Source organism: Alnus glutinosa, chromosome 14 (genome assembly GCF_958979055.1).
Source record: "Alnus glutinosa chromosome 14, dhAlnGlut1.1, whole genome shotgun sequence".
NCBI classification, from domain to species: Eukaryota; Viridiplantae; Streptophyta; class Magnoliopsida; order Fagales; family Betulaceae; genus Alnus; species Alnus glutinosa.
In genome coordinates, this window is record NC_084899.1 from 534110 (window position 1) to 555045 (window position 20936).

At 35.4% G+C, this 20936-nt stretch overlaps 3 protein-coding genes across 3 annotated transcripts; 1 reads left to right on the forward strand and 2 right to left on the reverse strand.

Moving 5' to 3' along the window:
* The first annotated feature begins 366 nt into the window (after window positions 1–366).
* On the forward strand, window positions 367–2603 carry LOC133857633 (uncharacterized). Its single transcript, XM_062292911.1, has 3 exons — window positions 367–633; window positions 740–861; window positions 2131–2603. The coding sequence occupies exons 1-3, from the start codon at window positions 510–512 to the stop codon at window positions 2449–2451; spliced, it is 567 nt and encodes a 188-aa protein (XP_062148895.1). The 5' UTR covers window positions 367–509; the 3' UTR covers window positions 2452–2603.
* A 1252-nt stretch (window positions 2604–3855) lies between these two features.
* Window positions 3856–7127, reverse strand: LOC133857634 (sm-like protein LSM1B). The gene is made up of 5 exons (XM_062292912.1): window positions 6714–7127; window positions 5178–5246; window positions 4960–5075; window positions 4797–4859; window positions 3856–4348 (listed from the first exon to the last, which is right to left on the reverse strand). The coding sequence occupies exons 1-5, from the start codon at window positions 6772–6774 to the stop codon at window positions 4271–4273; spliced, it is 387 nt and encodes a 128-aa protein (XP_062148896.1). The 5' UTR covers window positions 6775–7127; the 3' UTR covers window positions 3856–4270.
* Window positions 7128–12305: 5178 nt separating this feature from the next.
* On the reverse strand, window positions 12306–19251 carry LOC133857436 (protein NEGATIVE GRAVITROPIC RESPONSE OF ROOTS-like). The gene is made up of 5 exons (XM_062292703.1): window positions 19162–19251; window positions 13788–13869; window positions 12811–13289; window positions 12540–12705; window positions 12306–12325 (listed from the first exon to the last, which is right to left on the reverse strand). The coding sequence occupies exons 1-5, from the start codon at window positions 19249–19251 to the stop codon at window positions 12306–12308; spliced, it is 837 nt and encodes a 278-aa protein (XP_062148687.1).
* Between the last annotated feature and the right edge of the window lie 1685 nt (window positions 19252–20936).

The window sequence follows — 20936 nt, forward strand, 5'->3', positions numbered from 1 at the left end:
ACAGTGCTTAGACTATTTATATATCCTACGCCCAAAAAAAGGTAGTAGTAATTAGGGTTGCCAATTTTTTATATGACTTACGAATTTTATATAAACTCAACATAAAATTAATATATTAGGGTTTAAGAGATTACTCTGTTTAATTAAATGGGTTGAGGTTATGATTGATCTATATAGTCTTATGTTTATGTTCGACACAACTCAAATTTAACACGTGATATTGATTGACTATTAATTTTTGACATAACTCGTAAACTTGATACGAAATTAATAAATTAAGGTTAACAGTCGATGGTTGGTAGATATAATCTTATTTTTATAAATCAACGAGGCACAAAAAGTCTGGCATAATTCCCTAACCTAGAAAATGAAACCAACAAGCCCAAGAAATGAAAGTTTGGTAGGAGGCAATAGTTGACTTGATAAGGCCAAATGTCACTGACCCAGAGTTTTGCAACAACCGGTGCCTAAACTGGATCTTGATCGAGGGAGGAGTGCCTAAACCAACCATGGTTTCTTCATCAGAGATCGTCGCCAAGTTGAATCTGACGCCCAACCCAGAAGGTGGGTTATACTCCGAAACTTTCAGAGATACCTCCGTCGTTCTCTCCAAGTCTCAGCTCCCCCCGGAATGTAAGCTCTTCCGTCAATCTCTAATCTTTCTTTTTCAGGCTGATGATTTTTGAAGTTCATTTTTTGGCTGAAAATCAATCCTTTTGTCTTACCGTTTGTTACCCAGACAAGGTGGAACGCCCTGTGAGTTCATGCATTTACTTCTTGCTACCGTCTGGGAGCGTGTCCCGCCTCCACCGTATACCGTGTGCAGAAACCTGGCATTTCTACGTGGGAGAACCTATTACGGTATGGACTGAACTTTTCTCAAGACATTAATAAATCACACTAGTAATGTTAAGGACAAGGTGTTAGGGATTTCCTCCAAACATATGATTCTTTAATGCATTTATGTTCACTTTTACTACGATTAACAGAGGACAAGAAAATGCTCGTGAGAATTTGGTGGACAAATATCAATTTAATAGACCGACCGGAGAAGAAATTATAATGTGCATATGCGTGAGGGCAACTGTGAGATTAACATCCCTGCGAATCTGCTCAATGATTTGTTCCTCCGTTCTAGAGCAAAGCATTCCTCTGTCTCCAAATATTGTAGACAGAGGCTCCTAGAGCAAGTTTACATAGAATAGTCCATAATCCTTTCCCTTTAAGGGAAACCGAACTCCACTGCACTACATCAACCCAATTATGCAGAGGCTCACTAACACAGCAGGCAGTGAGAACCCTCAACCAAATTCTTCGGCTGAAGCTGTAAGAGAAGAAAAGATGGTCTCTATTCTCTATACAACCAAAGCAAAAAGGGCAGAGTAAACTGCCACCATAACTCCAAGAACACATCCTCTCTTTGGTGGGAAGGGCATCCCGAAAAACAAGCTATAGAATAAAAGAATGACGAGGAATGGCTTTTGAAAACCATACTGATTTCCACCAAGAAACAGTTGGCATTTTCTCCCTAAGGAACTCCCAGGTCTCAGAGCAGGAATAGAACCCTTTCTTAGACTTCCAAATGGCCATATCAGTACCCCCAATGCTCACTTCATGGAGCCGGCTCTGGATGGCAACGAGCTTGTTAGATCTAGCTCCATTGCAGAACCACTCTCCATCACGAATGATGGAAGAGACTTTTGCATCCAAATTACTACCAGCATCATAGACCACCCGAAACCCATAAACATCAAGTAAACATCCATCCGGGTGTCATGAATCTAACCAAAGAAACAACTTGCTCCCATCACCAATCTCAAACTTCAGAAATTGCTTGGCAATATCTCTAAGTTTTAGAATTTTTCTCCAGCCCCAAGGGCAGGGTTGGGGAGGTGAAACCGACCAAAAGCTCCTTCCCTTATGTTATTGTTTGTGTTTTAACATGGTCTTCATAAAATAGCTAGATGATTGTACTTCAAGATCACATATTTTGGCATGAACCACGCTGAAACTAACAGTTGATGGAAATTCTCCATATCTGATTATCATCCTCTATTTTTGGGCCATAGAGAATCTTCAGAACTTTCTCACCTCCCAATGTAATTACTCTATTTTTTTTTTTTCCTTTAGGTATTGGAGCTGAATGACAAAGATGGGCATATCAAACTAACCTGCCTTGGACCCAATCTGATGGACAATGAGCAACCGCAGTACACAGTGCCTCCAAACGTTTGGTTTGGATCGTATCCAACAAAGGACATCACCATTTCCCCAGATGGGGTGGTGGTCAAAGAACCTTCAAGGAATGGCGAATATCACTTCGGTCTTGTGGGATGCACATGTGCACCTGCCTTTCAGTTTCAGGATTTTGAGCTGGCAAAACGCTCTGAGCTTGTTTCACGCTTTCCGGACAAAGAGCCCCTCATCTCTTTTCTCACATTCCCGGACTGAACAGCAGCCTGGTTTTTTACATCTCCTGGATTTTTGTTGTAGCACTTAACAAAACCAGCTGATCTAACCCATCCTGATAATTCAGCATTGCTGATAAGATTAGGGATCACAAGTTTGAATCTACAATTTCAAAAAAATTATAAATTCTTAAATTACGAAATTTATGTCGTTTTTAAGCATCGAAACATTTGAAAAATGTCGCTTATTAAAAAGGTAGCATGTTGCAGTTAAGAATTGAATGTATTTTCATCAGATTTTTTCTCTATATGTTATAAAAAGACTTTAAACAAAAACTATCTTTTAATTTTCTGAACAAAAAGCGTATGCAAAAACAAAGAAAAAACATTTTGAGAGGAAAATCATTTCTTACTGCTTCGATAATATGTCAAATTTTTAATGTAATATTTTTTAAGCGTTTCGATGCCTAGAAATACCTAAATTTCATAATTTCATAATTTAAGAATTTATAATTTATTTTTTAACACGACTTGCTAACTCGACACAAATTCGATACGAAATTCGCGAGTTATAATTGAAAAATCTGACCCGTTTAATTAATTTGATTGAGTTAAAATTGAACTATATAATCTTATACTCAACACACACCATTTATGAATGATAATTTTGAGACGATCTGAAAACTCTAAACGAACCCAGCACAAAATCAATAGATTAAGGTTGAAGGGTTTGACCTATTTAATTAAATAGGTTGAATTAATATTGACCTATATAGTCTTATACTAGCCTTAACCCAATTTGAACTTGACATTCGAATACGAATCGCTACTACAAAATTAGATCTCAAAACCTAATTGCATACCGTGATCTCTTCCGTAAGGAGAATTGAGAAAAGGTAAAGACATACACCACCCGGAAAAGGTGGATAAACATCAAACCCAGTAGAAACTAGGTAACCAATATCAATTCCATGCCCAAGAAAGCATTGGCGTCCTGCCTGCAACAAGCTAGCATGGAAGCATCAACAAGACCATAAGCATCTTATTTAAACGTCAAAGGCATCCAGCAACCCTACAATGCCATCCAAACCATCTAACCATAATGAGCATCAAACAGAGATAAATTATCAATCTAGGTCTCAAGTATGGCCTATAATATGTTTCATAATTTTCTGGGGGAGGCCAGCAATAATGTTTATCCTGTCCAAAGTAACTCATTAACAGCACTGCAGTATGTCTTTCTGCAGAAGATCATTTTCTTGAAATGGAAAAAGCAAAATACTACATCTTTGAGAAGGGTAGTGCGTGGGTAACAAGGGAATCAAGCACGCCAAGATTGAACATAGCAACACTAGTTGTATAAAAAACCTGCTGCATGCAAATACAATTTGAAGTGACACTGAATAACCATCCTGCATCTTAAGTAAAAAGGCGGCGCCATAAAAAATGCGGTGCCAAATCAGCAACTCGTAATAATTTCAGAAAAAGCTGTGTTAAAAAAAAATAATAATAATAGAAAGACCGCAAGAGACCACATAGGGGGAGTTGAAGTATGATCTTCTAACAAGAAGTAATCCAAAACCTTAACTAAAAGATAATAACCCAACCATGCGCACAGCCCAAAACCCACATGCAATGGAGGAATAATGAAATCATCATCATTGCCTCTAAGAGATAAAAAGACACAGGCTTCCCTTCCCAGCCTCAGCTAATTAGGTCTTCACAAGTGTTGCAACTGTTTTTCTTCCCTCTCCTGAGAGATGGTGTAAATCTGGTACGCTTATCCTACATCATTCATATTTAGGTCACAGCCGCACTAATATTTGCAGACATGACATGATGTCATAACATGGCAGGATCTGTCAATCAAAATCAAGGAACTCCATTCGTTTTCTCATGGAGCCCTTCAGATCTGTAGCATCCCTTTCTGCTTTCTGAGCCTGAAGAGAGGTAAAATCAGACTGTAGTTATTCAAGATGGAAAAACAGAAAACAAGAAATTCTCAACCAACTAATCATATTAAGGCAGTTAAAGGATTACACTGTTTAACTGTATCAACACTCGTTAAACAAATATATATACTATGTGGTGCAAGGGCTCATAGAAGAAAAGTTTTGCAAGAGATTTTCAACACTTGGAACTGGAGACCTTCTCTTTTGTTATCTCTTTTGACTCAAGTGGATGACTGCCAAGAGTGACCATACATATTATTGTTCTGCATATCTTTCCAAAATATGCAAAATTGTCATAACATCATTACTCAAATTGGTGAAGGCAGTTAGAAGATAATACGAATGAAGTAATGGCATGCATACATGGCTAATGCATTGGTGATTGGAATTAATGTCTAGTTTTAAAAGCAGTCAAAAGCATGTACTAGGAACTTACCCTTTTTATTTCTGCTTCAGGCACCCGGGTCATATGTGGTGGAAGCTCTTCCTTATCCAAATCCTAAAGAATGAAAAAACAAATCAGAAAACCTAGAGGATGAAATTTGAAGTAATTATTAACAACGACAAAGTCCAATAGTACAAGAGAGAACATATTATACCAGCTCTCCAATTAAGACAACATTCTCCCCACGGATTACATATAGACCTAAGGGGATGTCACAATAAATGTCACCAACGATAACTCGCTCACAGGCATCTTGAAGAACAACATTAGCTGTGCATTGGAAAGAGTACTAAAGTTAATTAAGGTTCAAAAATAAACAAAAAGGATAAGAAACATTAGAACTTAGCATGCTACGTGGGATGGATATTTTACCAAATTGATCAAAAGAACATAGTAGCCCCAAGAGCTTTCGACCATCTCGCAACAGGACAAGAAGTTTTTCTGCAAGATATTTAGAAGTTGAAGGAGCCAAATATTTGTAACGAAGAGACTGTCTGGCGTCAATTAGCTTGAATCAATGCTTTACTTAGATCTAAATGATGCAATTACAAATCAGCTTCTTTGTACAAGTGCATGCAAGATACACTTGTTGGATTTCACAATGATGTATAAAACTTCAGGAGACTCAAGAAAGAAAGGCCACAAATTGAAGGGCCAAAAAAAGAACACAAAAAACTCCCATAGAAAAACAAAATGCTTGTAAACACCACCCACCCTCCCACCCCCGGAGGGGCATGCAGGGAAATAATAGTAGCGAACATAAAAGCTTTCAGCACTAGCCAATGGAAATTTATTGAATTTGTCTTATAAACCAAAAAAATAAAAGAAAGTATATAAACATTGGAAAATGTCAAGTAAGAGGCTACTGGAGCACCAACCACAATCTGATGTCTAGTGTTAGTCCTCAAATTTTTTTTTTTTTTTTGATGAATAGTCCACAACCTTTGTTCAAGGGATCTAGATTCCAAGAGTTAAAATTTATCAAGCTTGACTTAATTAGATGCTCCTTACGCATCCGGGTCCATTACTATTGGGTGAAAAAAAAATTATGAGAAATAGTTAAAGTAGCTTAGCTTTCATACTCTGCAAGCAGATCAATTCCAGAAACACCACCAAACAAATTTGGGAGAGCTTTTCAATGAGCCTAAGTGAAGCAACCATACTTGATTATTGTTGCATTATGTTGGAAGGTGATATTTCTGATGTCATTAGCTGAACTACAGGAGGAGGTTACTTCCAAATCTTCAAATTCAGGAGTATATATACACCAGCAAAAATGAGGGCTTTATTGTTATACCATTTTTTTTCCCTGTTCTAATCTTCGTCTGTTATTTCCTAGTTTTAGTTGTCATCAATATTGTCATTTTCTTCAAGAAAGTCGTTTTCTCCTTTCTACCTATGTTTCTCTTTCAATAGATTTCTTTTCCCATTAAAGGTACTAATAAAAACGGCAGACCCATACCACAATTGGTCGTGGTGCATTAGCACTCGGGAAACTCAACATTATTATAATTCCTCAGTGCCGACACTCCAAAAATGAAGCCTTCATCAATGGAAACAAGAAAAGGAAATTTCAAATACAAACCACAATTAGCAACAAAACATCATCAGAGGTTCCCCCATATATAAAAACTGATAAAAAAAAAAACCCAATAAAGAGTGCAAAAAGAATCTATAAGTCAAACAGTAACCAAATAATGAACCTATTCCATAGAATTCTACAAAGCAATTGCACCCAATAGTAATAAGAGGAAAAAACAAAACTTCGAAAAGCAATTAGATTTCAGAAAAACATACAAAACCCAATGTTATTAGCAAATCATTTAGCAACTCATTTGCATTTGGATTGAAATCCAACCATCAGACAGGCGAACAAACACAAAGAGAGCAAAGGAAAAGAGAGAGTACTGTCAAGATAGCTAGCAAGAGAGGTGGAGAGGAAGACATCTTCAGGGCCAGCCCACGACATGGAGCTCACTCTTTCTCGTTCACTTCAACAAACACCCAACAGTCCCTCCAAAGCCTCCTCAATTTGCATTGGCTTCCCAACCACCCCAACGAAGAAAAATCAAAAACCAAAAAAAAAAAAACGAAAGAACCCAAAAGGCAAAAGCTCTCTCACACCAAACTCAGACCTCTCTCTCTACAAAATTTCCACCAAACCCAATTTCAGCACAAACCCAAATCCGCTGAGAGTCCGTGACATTTAGAGAGTTAGGTTTGGACCTTTTGATCACCGGCCTTTGCGCAAAGATTTCTCGCAAAGATTTTTTATCTTCTTTACGTCTCTCTCTCTCTTTCTCTATTTGTGTGACAGTGCAGAGAGAGAATTTACTTCCCCTTTGGTCTTTGACCTTTGGGAAAAGCTTTGAAAGTTGTGGACCGTTGGATTGGTTCCAAAGCATTGAGGTTTGTGCCAAGAGACGAATCAGATCCACTAGGTCTTAACATAATCATGCACCGCGTAAGTGCCAATCACCTCTCGAGTCGTGGCAGAGAGTGGTTCGAAATTGCGATAATGAGTTTAAAAGGTTTTTTTTTTTTTTTAATGGTGATTTTAAAAGGGACATAAAAAAATAGGTATAAAGAAGTGAAAGTGTGTGTAGACTATAACATTATTCAAAGAAAATTACAACAAATGACAACCTAGAAAAACCTAAGAAAATAAGTACGCAGAGGCAATACGTGATAACGCGAGGCTATTGATTATTGCACGGATGCCAAAAATCTAAGCCACCAATAAAGGTGATTAAAAGTGTGTAAAGAGTCCAAATGACCCAAATACTTAGGTAAGAGTTACAGGGAATACAAAGAAGATACAAAAAGCACAAAGCCTAAAAATACAAAAATAGAAAAACAAACACAGCACAACTCCGGTTGAAGGGAGGGGATGGGAGTCACCAGTGGTGGCGCGTGAAGACCACGTGTCACCACTGGAAGACCTCTCTCGAGTGGTGATCGCAAGGGGCTGCTGTGAACTGCCGACAACAAGGGCGGGAGAAGGATGGAGGGAGAAGCGTGGCCACCACGAGCCGAAAAGGAAGACAAACTCTCTAGTGCGTGCGTGCATGCCATGCTTCAATGCATGGACGTTGGGGAAGAGTGTGGGCCGTGTGGCAAGTGCCGGTGGAAGCGGAAGACGTCGGCGAATCCACTGGAGAGGCGCATGTCGTGCAAAAGTTGACGGAGGAGCGTAGATCTAGATCCAAAAATTTCAACCCAATAATCTAGCCAAAAATCGCAGTAGACATGGTATAGAAAGGGGATGGTTGGTGAAAACTGTGTTGATGGAAATGAAAGCAAATAAAATACCTCAAATGATGTGGATAGGGCTAGAGTAAGCTCTAGCAAAATAAAGGCCTCAACAAAGGCGTTAGCAGAGGGAGGAAAGGAGAGGGGAGAAGGAGAAAAGGGAAAGGAGGGGGAGGGAAGCACAGCACCTCTCGTGGGGTTTGACCAGTTGGCCCTTAAAAGGTATTTTTTTAGTACATAAAAAATTGTGTAGAGTGAACATGAGTTTATTTTCAAATAGGCTCTTAGAGTATGTTTTGAATTGCGCCGGAAATAAAAGCTTTTAAAGTTAAAACTAGTTTTTTAGATTAAAAAAAAATAAGAAAAGAAAGAAAGGTTTTATTTTGAAGCTTTTTTTGAAAATGCATTTTGACCATTTTTTTATAGTAAAAAAGCATTATTTTTATAATAACAATCATTTATATTTTTTTTTGAAAAATGTAAAATTAATATATTATAACTTTTTTTTTCTTTTGAAGAAAGATAAATTTTCATTCAATGAGTAAAGGCTTGCTCAGCCAGAACAATTTGTTGAATCGGATGAGGACATTCCCCCATCCACTCATGATTCGAAAAATGAACCAAAGCATACTTGGTTAGATTTCTCATACTCATTAAGGTTGTGGAGCTTTTGTTCTCCTGGCCTTAATAGGTTATGGAGGTTTGTATTTGTGTTTTTTCTTTGTCTATTTTTTTTGTTTATGGCAGGAAAGCTCAAATCTAAGTGATCCAGCTTGGAGCTGTGGCGATGATCGTGTCTTTAAAGGAGGTTGTTGGTGTCCAGCGTGTGACCTGCACGTGCCAAAGAGCCTTTTGCTCTTTGGCGAGCTTGATGGCCACGCCCCGCTTTCTTTGGCCGCGCACGGTGCTGGATGAGGTCTACGATAGTTGATCTATGGCTGGGTGGATTCGGTGACGGCGAGTGCCCTCCACGCGTCGCAGTCTCCGGCGAAATCCATTTCTTCCTCTACTGCCGGCAGCCTTTTTTTGGATTTTTTCTGCTTTCTGTTGTGTATTCCTCTTATTTCCTCCGGTACTGTCTGTCTGTGTATTGCTCAAATTTTATTGGAATTTCTGTTGGTTAGTTGCTAGATCATCCCTCTTTTATTTGAGAGTGAACGTTAATGTAAGAAAAACTCAAATGTAATTCTTGTAAAATTTGATGTTTCTGCTCCGGCAACTGTTTTTAAGTCAGATCCTTCTAACTTAGAGTGTAGGTGTCTTGTATCTCTTTCTCAAGATATATGCATTTGGGCCTTTTAAGCAATATATAATAGCACATGCTACAAACTTGGTCATTATAGGTGGGCTTCATGGTTAGCCTCTGGCCTCCTAAATTCCTAATGTGCCCAACCTCAAAGTTCTGTAAGCCATGAAGCAAAGATCGAGTATTCCCTATGATTTGCTCGAAATCAATATATTATGTTACACCGATTTGCAATAAGCTCACTTTGGTATAAAATGTTATGAGAGCTCAAAATAATAAATAAGTTCATGCACTTAACTTTCTTTTTTTAAAAAAAAAAAAATTATTTACGAAAATCGTTAAATATTACATCAGCACAAGTCAAATTATGATATGTGTGGTGCATAATAAAAAAAATATTATAAATAGATAAGTACATATATATTGAAAAAAAAAAAAAAACTAGAACAAGATCGAATGGAGGTGGCTGAACTACTCATAAATGGCCGACCACCTATAGAAATCAAATATGGAGGACATTGACAAATTTTGTTAGTTTGAGAGGACATTTACGCAATTTGAAATTTATGAAATATTGTCAATTTGATGATAGTTTGAGAAAGGTACATAAACTTTTCTTTTATATATATTTATGTGTGTGTGTGTGAGAGAGAGAGAGAGAGAGATATGTGATCGTACACGTGATATTTATCAAATCAGTAACTAAACAAGGACTATCATGTGACAGTTCATGTGATACATATTTATATAAAAATAAAAATTGCTATAGAGATTTATAAGAAATTTAGGCTCAATTTGTTTCAACATAAACTGTTTTACGTTGAAAAATATTTTTTGGCGTTTGACTCGTACGGAAAATAAGCAATATAAAAAAACAGCCGGAAGATTCCAGTAACTTCAAGCGAGGTCCGACGATTTGTGAAGAAAAAACTCAAACTCGAAACTTGGTTTACGGTTTTAAAAAAAAGAAAACTATTTTACAAAAATTAGAAAGGGTTTTTTTAAAATCGAAAATGTTATCAGTTTGATGATTAAAATTTTTAGTCGTATCAAACATAAAAATAAAAAATAAAAAACGTTTTTCAAAAAAAAATATTTTATATTGAAACAAGCAGAATCTATTTGTAAAAACTGTAATTAATAACCCAAATATTTTCCTAAAATTATAGCTAACCAGATGGTAATGGTACGTAACATGACTAAAATAGGTTGTCGTGATAACCGACAATTAAGAAGGGTCATGCTAAATCGACTAATTAATGGCTAGGCCTCTCTTGATTAGGCCTTACGATTCTGAAAAGTCATTTCCATAAAGAGCCCCTCCGGCCTCCATGTTTACCATTTCAAAAGCTCCTAATTTTCTTAATGGTTTAGATTTAATTTTAATTTTTTAAAAAAAAATAAAAAAGAAAAAAAAAGAGTGAAACTAGATCTAAAACGTTGAAAAAAATATAAAATAATGTTGTAGTTTCCTTCCTTCTTTCTTTATATATATATATATATAGAATAATACCTAAGCCAAATCTCATTTCAATTCTAGTTCAATCGCTAAGGGAGGGTTTGGGGCAATCATTTTGTTTAGTGGTTACCATTACAAAGATGGCAAAAGTTCATCCATAGGAACGACTGTGACTGCTGCAATCTCTTTTGCTTTGTCTCTAAGTTGAAGGGTATGTTTTGTATTTTTAATTCATTATTTTTCTTCAAGTAGTAGTATGCGCGCTTGAAAAGTACTCAAACTTTGTCTATATAAAGGCTTGGCTGCATTATTTTGGAATAAAGTGTTGAAGTATCAATTAAATTTTAAGTCTTTCAACGTTATTTCTCTGTTTGCTTATTTGGGGCAATTAGAGGTTTTCTCTCTTCCTGAATTCCCTTTTCTATCTTTAGTTTATAGTTTTTGCTACTAGTTATCAAATGTTGTCAGAACAATCTTACTTTTACCTGACGTTAAATTTCATAGTTTCTGCTGCTATCATATGCTGTCAGAGCAATTTTTGTTCTACCTGACATCAAACTGCCCGAAAGCTAGACGCCAAGAGAAATTTTCTAGCGTTTTATAGTTCCAGGGAGGTGTTGTATTAAGTCAATGGCGGTACATCGTGCGAATGCAAGGAAGTTGGGTTTCCCCCTTCCCCCGCATTTTAGCAGCATTTGCTAGAAATGTCGCTAAATATTTTTAAGAACTTTACATATGTTAAGTCTCCAAAGGAAATATAATACACTTCTATCAAATTTTTGGCTCAAAAGATGTTTTACATCACATGCGGAAGCAAGGGAGTTGGGGGCATTGCCTTCCCCATTAATTTTTCCCAGATATATTTGGGTGCTTCATGCTTTGTCCCTCCGATGGATGAAACATTTTGTTTGACATCCAACTTAATCCATTTGACTTTTGAATGCTCACTTCCACAAGATTATGGCATTTCAAATAACCATCGATCTCATCAAAGTTATATGCTAATAATTCTGCAGATACTAATAAAATGTGAAGAAGTTCAACTATTCTCTGCATTATGAAAATATATGAAGTCATTCTCGATCTTATGTATTTTCTGAGACATTAATTTAGTACAGATCGACCAGCACTAATGTATACATGTCCAGTCCATTGCGGAAGAATAACATGAAATCATAATAGTAAAAACTTGCATCATAAAACAGCAATATTGCTTCATTCTTTTTCCTGATATATTTATTCCTTTCTCATTAGAAAACAGAGCGATGTATATATTATTTCTGGCACATCTTGATGTCATGGTCCTCTGGTGATTAATTAGCTCGGATTGGTGAAACATCTTAAGTACTGCGCATGCACATGGAAGATTATCTCCAGATAACTTTAGCATGATCAGCAAACCATATATATATATATATATATATATATATATATATATATATGTTTCAAGTAAAAAGGATTTTTGTTTCAGCATGGGCTTTCTTACCAAGTATTCTTCATGATCAGTAGTACTGCTTTACCAAAGTGGCTAGATCGAGTAAATTTAAAACTCTAGAACAATATCTACAATCAAAAAATGAATGTGATCACAAACATATATTCATGAATTTGCGCCCCCAAGAGGGATTAATTAATGATTCTTGCATGTATTCATGTCCACAAAAGCATGCAATTAATATATATATATATATATATATATATATATATATATATATATATATATATATATACAACACAGATGGTTTTAGCTGCTAATTAATAATATATAAGAACTCACATTCAGAGTCTGTCTTGACCCATTTACTTCCATTGTCGGCCTTAAAATTCAGTTCATCATCCTCGTCATGAGAAGACTTTGGCATATGCCTGTTCTCCAGGTATTTCAATGCTGCACTGCTAGAACTTTGGGGATATATCTTCTTGTGAAGTATTGCTCTCAAAATCTTTAGCCAGCCAAAAGCGGATAAATTAAGGCACAAAAAAAGTACTATAAATGGATGGGTGCACATAAACATGCCATATATATATACACACACACACATATTTACCTTCTCCATTCTTGATTCTGTGAGTGGATCTCTTAAGCTGGGAGCAGGTGGTAATCCACTTCTGCACACAAACATCTTCTTAAGAACAAAAGACAATGATTTTTTGCCAATGCCACCCTTAGTATTTTCCAAACAAACATCATCTTTCCCAGTACTATTTAGTACGATGTTGCTGGTGCTTCGCTGGATACTACTATCTTTGCTGTTTGACTCTCTATCTAGTGATTTATCCAGTTGATGATGATTATTCGCTTCCGATTCTACAGAGCAATGCAATAATAAGTTCAACTCGTTCTGAAGCTTTCCCAATTCTTCAGATGTAAATTCTTGTAGATGATCATCTTGGGAGGAAGATGGATTCCCCTCAAGATTAATGCTCCTCTCTGGAGGATGATCTTTCAAATTTTTGTTTCCTAGTGTCCCAATAGCTAGCAATCCATGATGCTTGTCGCTGAATAAAGGCTCTTGTAGCTTGTGATCTATTAATTATTGGAAAAACAGTTAGATGTGCTTAATTACATGAATATCACAACATCAATAATGTCAGAATTCTAACCTTTTCATCCAATTCCTGTACAATAAATGTTAAATCACCTATTATTCTAAAAAGTTAAGATAATGAAAGACGATAATTAAATTTAATGGAGTTTGAATTTAAATAGATGACAACTGCGAATGCATGTATCACAAATTAATAGTTTTAAAAGCTTAAACTAAAGGGAAAATATAAATTTAATATGCACTATATACATATGATTCAGCATCTTTATATTAATGACTTTGAAGGGTATATATATATATATTTATATTCTATTAATTAAGAGAACGAAATCAAAGCTGTTAGAACTTGAAAACTTCTGTCTTATGAAAACCATTGAAGGCTGCTGAAATGAGAATATTTCAACTGATGGTATATATATAAACCAATGGAAAAAGTATATATATATATACAATAAAAACATCAAAGAAAAACTCACCAGTAGCTGAAATCAAGCTTGATTTCTTGCTCCCACTTCTGCCATTTAACTTATTTTGAATCCAATTACTAAGAATCTGAAACTAAAAAAATAAAAAATAAAAATTTATCCCTTGGGATATACACACACACACACACTATATATAGAGCATATTAATTTCAGTATATATATATATATATATATATATATATCCGGTATTCACCAGATTCTTTCTTATTACCTTCATTTTGGCAAAATTGTATTGGGAGCTCCTCAAAGCACAGCTCGAGAGACGGTTGTCTTTTAGGGATGGGGTGCGAAAGACTATAAATAGGGTGGGACTTGGGTGTGAGAAAATATTCCATGGCCAAATTGCATAGCTGTTCCTGGTTCAAGTTCCAAAACCTGAATTTTGCCGTTTCTCTCTATCATCTTGAACCTAACATTACGGTAATTAACAGTACTGTTCCTTATAATTTTACCTTGGGGAAATATATTCGACTAGCAGATCACGACCCTCCATTTGCGTTGTTCATGCAAAACCCAGACCGGTACGTACGTAGATGATTGAACGGGAACCAAGCTCTAATTAATGAGTGCGTAATACATGGCATGGCATGGCATGCAAAGAAACTTTTATTTAACGTACTATAACCCAAACATAAATTATATATATATATATATATACCACACCAATGTACTTCTCCCTCACAAATATTCTATTACAAGATTTAATTATTAACCCTTTAATCGATAGTTCTTGTTAAAAAATAAATAAATTCAATGACTACTAGATCTTATCATGTACTTTAGTATATAACGGGGTATTGGTTTGGTATTCAACATTACTTACCCCAAATCACCTCAAATTAAAAAAAAAATAATGCTATAAATCACATTTTTATTACACATAATGCTGACGTATCAATCATTTTTTTTTAAAAAAAAAAAAATTCAAAAGTTTGTTGAGATTGACACATCAGAACTTTAGGATAATTGTGAGAATCGAACAAATGTGGTTTCTAATTAAGCAATATTACTCAACCTAAAAAAATAGGTAATAGGTTATATATAATTAACCCCAAAGGTTTGGCCTAATTGGTGAGGTCTTGAACTTGGTAAAATTCTCATTAGGTCTAAGATTTGAATTCCGGTGTAAATAATTTATTGAAACCACGCCCACTCAAAGTTGAGTCTTACCCGATCCATATAAGAGGCGCTTTGCACTTGTTCAAAATTTGCATTTCAAGGAAGGTACACAGAACTTAATTTGCCATGGGGTAACTTAACAGTAATATTGTTTTTCTTTCTTTTTGGTGCGTAAGTTTTTCAACTCTATCTTAAAAGTAGTTTTTTCATAACACATTATGTATATACAATATTGATGTACCGGAAATCTAGATCCACCCAATAGTTGGTACTTTAACGATTATCTAATATTAGGTCATGGAGTGTAACAAAATCACCTCCTTGATCTGGCAAACTCTAATTGGGGCTTTAATATAAGGCAAAATGAACAAAATAAAGGTGTTGGGGGTGAAAAAGTAGAGGCAAGGTGGGGGAATTACAGTCCATGTTCCCGTGGGCCTGTCCCTTACAAGTTACAACTGATGTTGGCGAATCAAGTTTGAGATGATTTGGTGTACACGTGACACAATTTTTAATTTATGATACAATATATAGTGGAATTAATTTCCATGCAATATATATATATTTTTTTTTTCCTATTCAAATATTGGAAAAATGGAAAAGAGAAAAATTACAAAGGATGATCATTTTCAATCCTTAATCTGATAGAGGAAATGAAAGGTGAAACAGTGGGAATGCTTCTGAACACAAGGTGGGAAACAACTCATCCAGTTACAAGGTGTGCATCAAGATTAGCGCATCTAGATATCTATATGTTTGTGAATTTTGTTACGATCTTGAGTGTCTCACATTAATTAAGTGCAATCTGAACCATGTGTATATATATAAGATCTTGAGTAGTAATCTCTTAAAAGTCTGTTTTCAAGAGTGAGTTTTATCTGTTGCTTGTATCATTTGGTATCAGAGCAGATATAACATATTTTACGAATTCGAGTTACGAAGAGAGTGACCTATAATTAAGCTGGAGTAAATTGCCTTGATATTATGTATGAACATAATGCTAAGTCATAATTAAATACTTATAGGTGAGTGAAGCCGTTAAAAGAGAAAATGCATGCTATCATCGCGTCAGGTTGTCAGCATCGATAGAGTGGATCGTCGTTGACGTCAAATTCAAAAGTATTGTGGTATGTTTAGATACTAAGTGATCAAATTAAACATTTTATTTCTTTATTGATTACACTATATATATATATATATGTTCAAATAAAATAGTATTCTTTATAAAGACCTAACTTCAGCGGTTGAGCATACAACTCGATTGATCCCTAGGTATGAATTAAATGAAAATAAACAAAATCATTAGATCTGTTTTAACTTCAAGGGTGACAAGCTAGAAAAGCTAGGCCAATATCATCAAGTGCTTTTGAGATCTATAGGATCTTTTGAATAGATTTACCATGCATGCATGCAATTATATATCCAGAAGAATCATAAAGAATTAAACATGCTGGAAGCTACAGCAAGTTCCGAAGACAAAAACATATGATATATATATATATATATATATTTTTATCATTATAAACTTGTAACATAAGTTATAATTTAACATGATATCAAAACAAAGGTCTTAAGTTGAAACTTTACGTCTACAAATTACCTTCCCTTTCAACTTAAGTGAAAATAATGTTGCAAAAAATCCTTAAATCTGCGGTGGCTTGCCCGGCACTCTCTCTTCATGCATGGGGTTTCCCTATTACACACACAGCACGTGAAGTTGTCCACCACATGGCCGGGTCCATGCTCTTCCAATTTCAATTCTTCAACACACAGGTAGCCGGGTTTCGGCAACCCGGTGGAGCCCAGCTAGGGCTGTACGCTACGTGTCAAATGACGACACCATGATGACACACGTGTCTCAAATACCTCTACTTACGTAAGTCTGACATTTTATTTGCTCGATCTCTCTCACCTATGTCCTGTCCTACATTCGAAATATATATATATATATATATTTAACGGTACTAATAAAAATTTCCTTGGAAACAACCATCGCTTACATCTATGTCCATAATCGAACTGGCTGCCTCTCTCAAGTTGCTAAACAGTGTCACACGTACCGCCCTCACTGAAAGGAGAGCTTAAATCACCGGACTCGAACCGGCCAGTGGATTAGGGAACAATGGCATTACCCACACCTCAAGTTGTCCATGCAGTACTTATTGATGGCCTATATAATTTTGTTGGGGTTTTGGTTTCTGAAATTCCAAAATTAAACAAACATGATCAGAATGTACAAATTAAAAAATTTCCCTTTTTTTTTTTTTTTTTTTTTTTTATAAAAAAAATAATGTTATATATTTAATTAATAGACCGTTATATAACTGTCATACAATTAAAATAATATCACAGTTAAAATCAATCAATATATTTTGATGATATATTGTCATAGACTCCGAGTGCATGTGTATATATATAATTTATCTTATAGCTAGTTTTTATAGTTAGATGATTAATAGTACGTAGATCTCGAGGATCGATATATATTAACATATGACATAAACCTATAAGACATGATATGCAAGATATCTTAAAGATAATTAATCCGAACAAACTTCTTGAGAAGATAAATAATTTATTAAATTAATATATGATTAATAATTTTAAACCTGCTATATAATAATTAATGGTATTATATCAAAGAATCATATAATTAATGTCTGTGGTCATTATTTTTTATTTTTATTTATTTTTTGACATGTCCATACAAGAAGGGGAGGAAGGATTCGAACTAATGATCTCCGCTTCATGAGGCGTGATCTCCAGCCGATTAAACTACACCTTTGAAAAAGTCTGTGGTCATTATTGTGAAGCGTCATGAATTAACTTATCATATATAATCTGACTGTCATGCATGCCTAGGAGTTCCCTATCTAGAAACCTCGCGCGATGTATATGCAAGTCTAAAGGTACGTAGTGGGAATTAATTAGATCGAGGGTCGACTAGTCCAAGAAAGGCAAATGGAATTTATTTCAACAAAGTAAACCATGTGAATGTGGTTGTTCTCCAGGCCGGGAGACAATAATCTGTCTTGGATTGAGGTGGTGTCCGGGCTTTAAATGGAAACCCTAGACGAATAAGACTTCCCAAAGTGGAAAGTTTGGCATGCACATCGCCAGATCATATATATATATATATATATATATATATATATATATTGTTTCATAACACGTGAAAAAGTTGAACATGCATGGTGAATCCAGCTTTCAGAAAACAAATCATATTTTGTTTAATTTTTTAAAAAATAAATCATATTTTATTCAATTTTTTCTAAACAAATCATATTTTATTCAATTTTTTTGTTTAATTTTATTTCACAAAGTCAAACTTCAAAATTCGCTCTCCAAATCAAAATTAAATTCTGATTTAAAAAATCGAACACTCAAACAGATAGCATTTCTATCGCAGTCGGACTTTTTAAACGTAATATAAAAGGGATATACGTCGTAATGCACTACTTCCTCACTCAATCGTGAGTTGTTCATCGGTCACCAAATTTCTTCGTGAATTGGTCGCAGTCACCAAATTAAGAAAATGTCCATTTATAGATAGACATTACCAAATCTTTCCCTTTTTTTTTTCTTTTTTTCTTTTTTTTTTTAAAACCAAGCGATAGAGTAGTCACTCCCAAAACTTGTTGAAGGAGAAGAAATATATCATTAGATTCATTAGAATATGAAACTGCTGTTTCGGAACGACGAACATGCATGGTATGGTCGATCCACGCTGTCAAAACCCTTTTTCTCGATCCTCTGCCATTTTTCTAGGGTCCTTAATTTGGAGGCTCTCTTCCTGGATTTTGGACACTTTGAAATTTCAAAGTTGAGGGTTTGACCATTAATATTGATTGGATCAAGAATATCATCCACTCTTTCTCATTTCTTAAAATCAATGCCGACTCCCTTCATCATTTTCATATTTTTGGCTCCAATGCTCTTGATTTCATCTTGTTCGATCACGATGACTTTAATTTCGACCTGATGCTCTCTAAATAGACTAGAAAGTCATTACGAAGAGTACTTATGAGCACCTTAAGTCTTGAAACTCTTCCTATTAGATTACATTTTTACACATGTGATTAATTCTGTAAAGACACGTGATTTTTGTTTTGTTAGTTAGTTAGACTCTGTTAAATTATAACTTGCAAAGCAAGTCATGTAACTCAGTATATATATACTGCAAATCATGTACAGTTATTTTTACGCTATTCAATACTAAATCAGAGAATCATTTTTTCTCTCAAACCTCTTGTTCAAGTTTCATATTCACAGCTTGTTCTTGCTTTACATAATCATTCAACATCAAATTCAATATGGTATCAGAGCGATCATACATCGTTCTTTGATTTTTTTTTTTTTCTCTGATTCTGTTCTTCTCAAAATTGTTCTTTCCTGTTTTCATCATTTTTCTCAATGGATCTTTCTTTAGCTTCATCTTCATCCTCTATGATGGATTGCTCGAATCCATTGTATCTTCACAATGGAGATAATCCAGGATCAAACCTAGTTTCTCAATTGCTGACTGGAGAGAATTACTATACATGGAGTCGATCCATGCTCATGGCGTTGACCGCAAAGAATAAAGTCCTCTTCATCAATGGAGGTCTGCCGAAACCTGATGCTTCTAGTCCAGATTTTCTACCATGGACGCGATGCAACAATATGGTACTTTCTTGGATTATAAACTCTGTTTCCAAAGAAATTGGTGTTAGTATCATATGTGTTGATACCGCTGAGGCAATGTGGAACGATCTTAAGGATCGATTCTCACAACAGAATGGTCCTAGGATTTTTCAGATACAAAAGTCAATTTCTGATTTGAGGCAGGAAAACCTATCTGTGAGCAATTATTTCACTATCCTCAAGGGATTGTGGGATGAATTGCTCAACTATAGACCTTTACCACCGTGTACATGTGGTACCATGAAGGTCCACAATGAATATCAGTAGCAAGAATATGTGATGCAATTTTTGATGGGATTGAATGAATCCTATGCTCATGCTAAAGGTCAAATCTTGATGCTTAACTCTCTTCCTCCAATTAATAAAGTGTTTTCACTAGTTATTCAGGAAGAGAGGCAGAAAGAGGTTTCTAATTTGATTGGTTCAATTAATCAAAATTCCTCTGCTTTGTTCACTAAATCGGTTGCATCTACTGCACCTACACCATCACGAGTTGCTGTTGCACAGCCTCATTTTGTGAAGAACACTCTTTTTCGTAAGGATCGTCCCACATGCAGTCATTGTGGGATTTCTGGTCATACCATGGAAAAGTGCTATCGATTGCATGGCTTTCCCCCCGGTTTCAAATTCACTAAAGGAAAGGTTGCTGGAGAACATTCTGCAAACCAAGTTTCAGAATTCTTTGATCGATCATCTGGGAATCAAGATGCACCTTCACTGCCATTCACCCAAGACCAATGTCAGAAACTCATGGCACTCATCACATCAAATTCTGATGTCATACCTTCGGCCAATCAAGTAGGTCATTCTCAGAAGCTCATTGCTAATATGTCAGGTAATTCCATTTTTACGCCTATTTCTACCTCAAGTTTTCTTCATTCTGTTTTCTCATATGTCTCCACATTTCAAAAGGCTTCTCAATTGAACAATCATCCCTGGATTCTAGATACAGGAGCCACTGATCATATGATATGTTCAATTTCTCTTTTTACTACCATAACAGCTTCTGTTTCTAAATTGGTTAGATTACCAAATGGAAAATTTGCTTCAATCACTCATATAGGAACCGTGAAAATTTCCTCAACTCTTACATTGACTAATGTCCTTTGTGTACCCTCTTTTTTTTTTTTCAATCTAGTTTCGGTCAGTAAACTCACCAAAAACATATCTTGTTGTGTATTGTTTCTTACTAATACCTGTTATATTCAGCATCTGCAGACATGGAAGACGATTGGAGTGGGTAAGAAATCTGGTGGTCTGTTTCATCTACAGTGTGACTCATTCTTATCAACTCCAATCCAAAGTTTTTCTGTCAACTCTGTTTCTTCCAGCACTTGG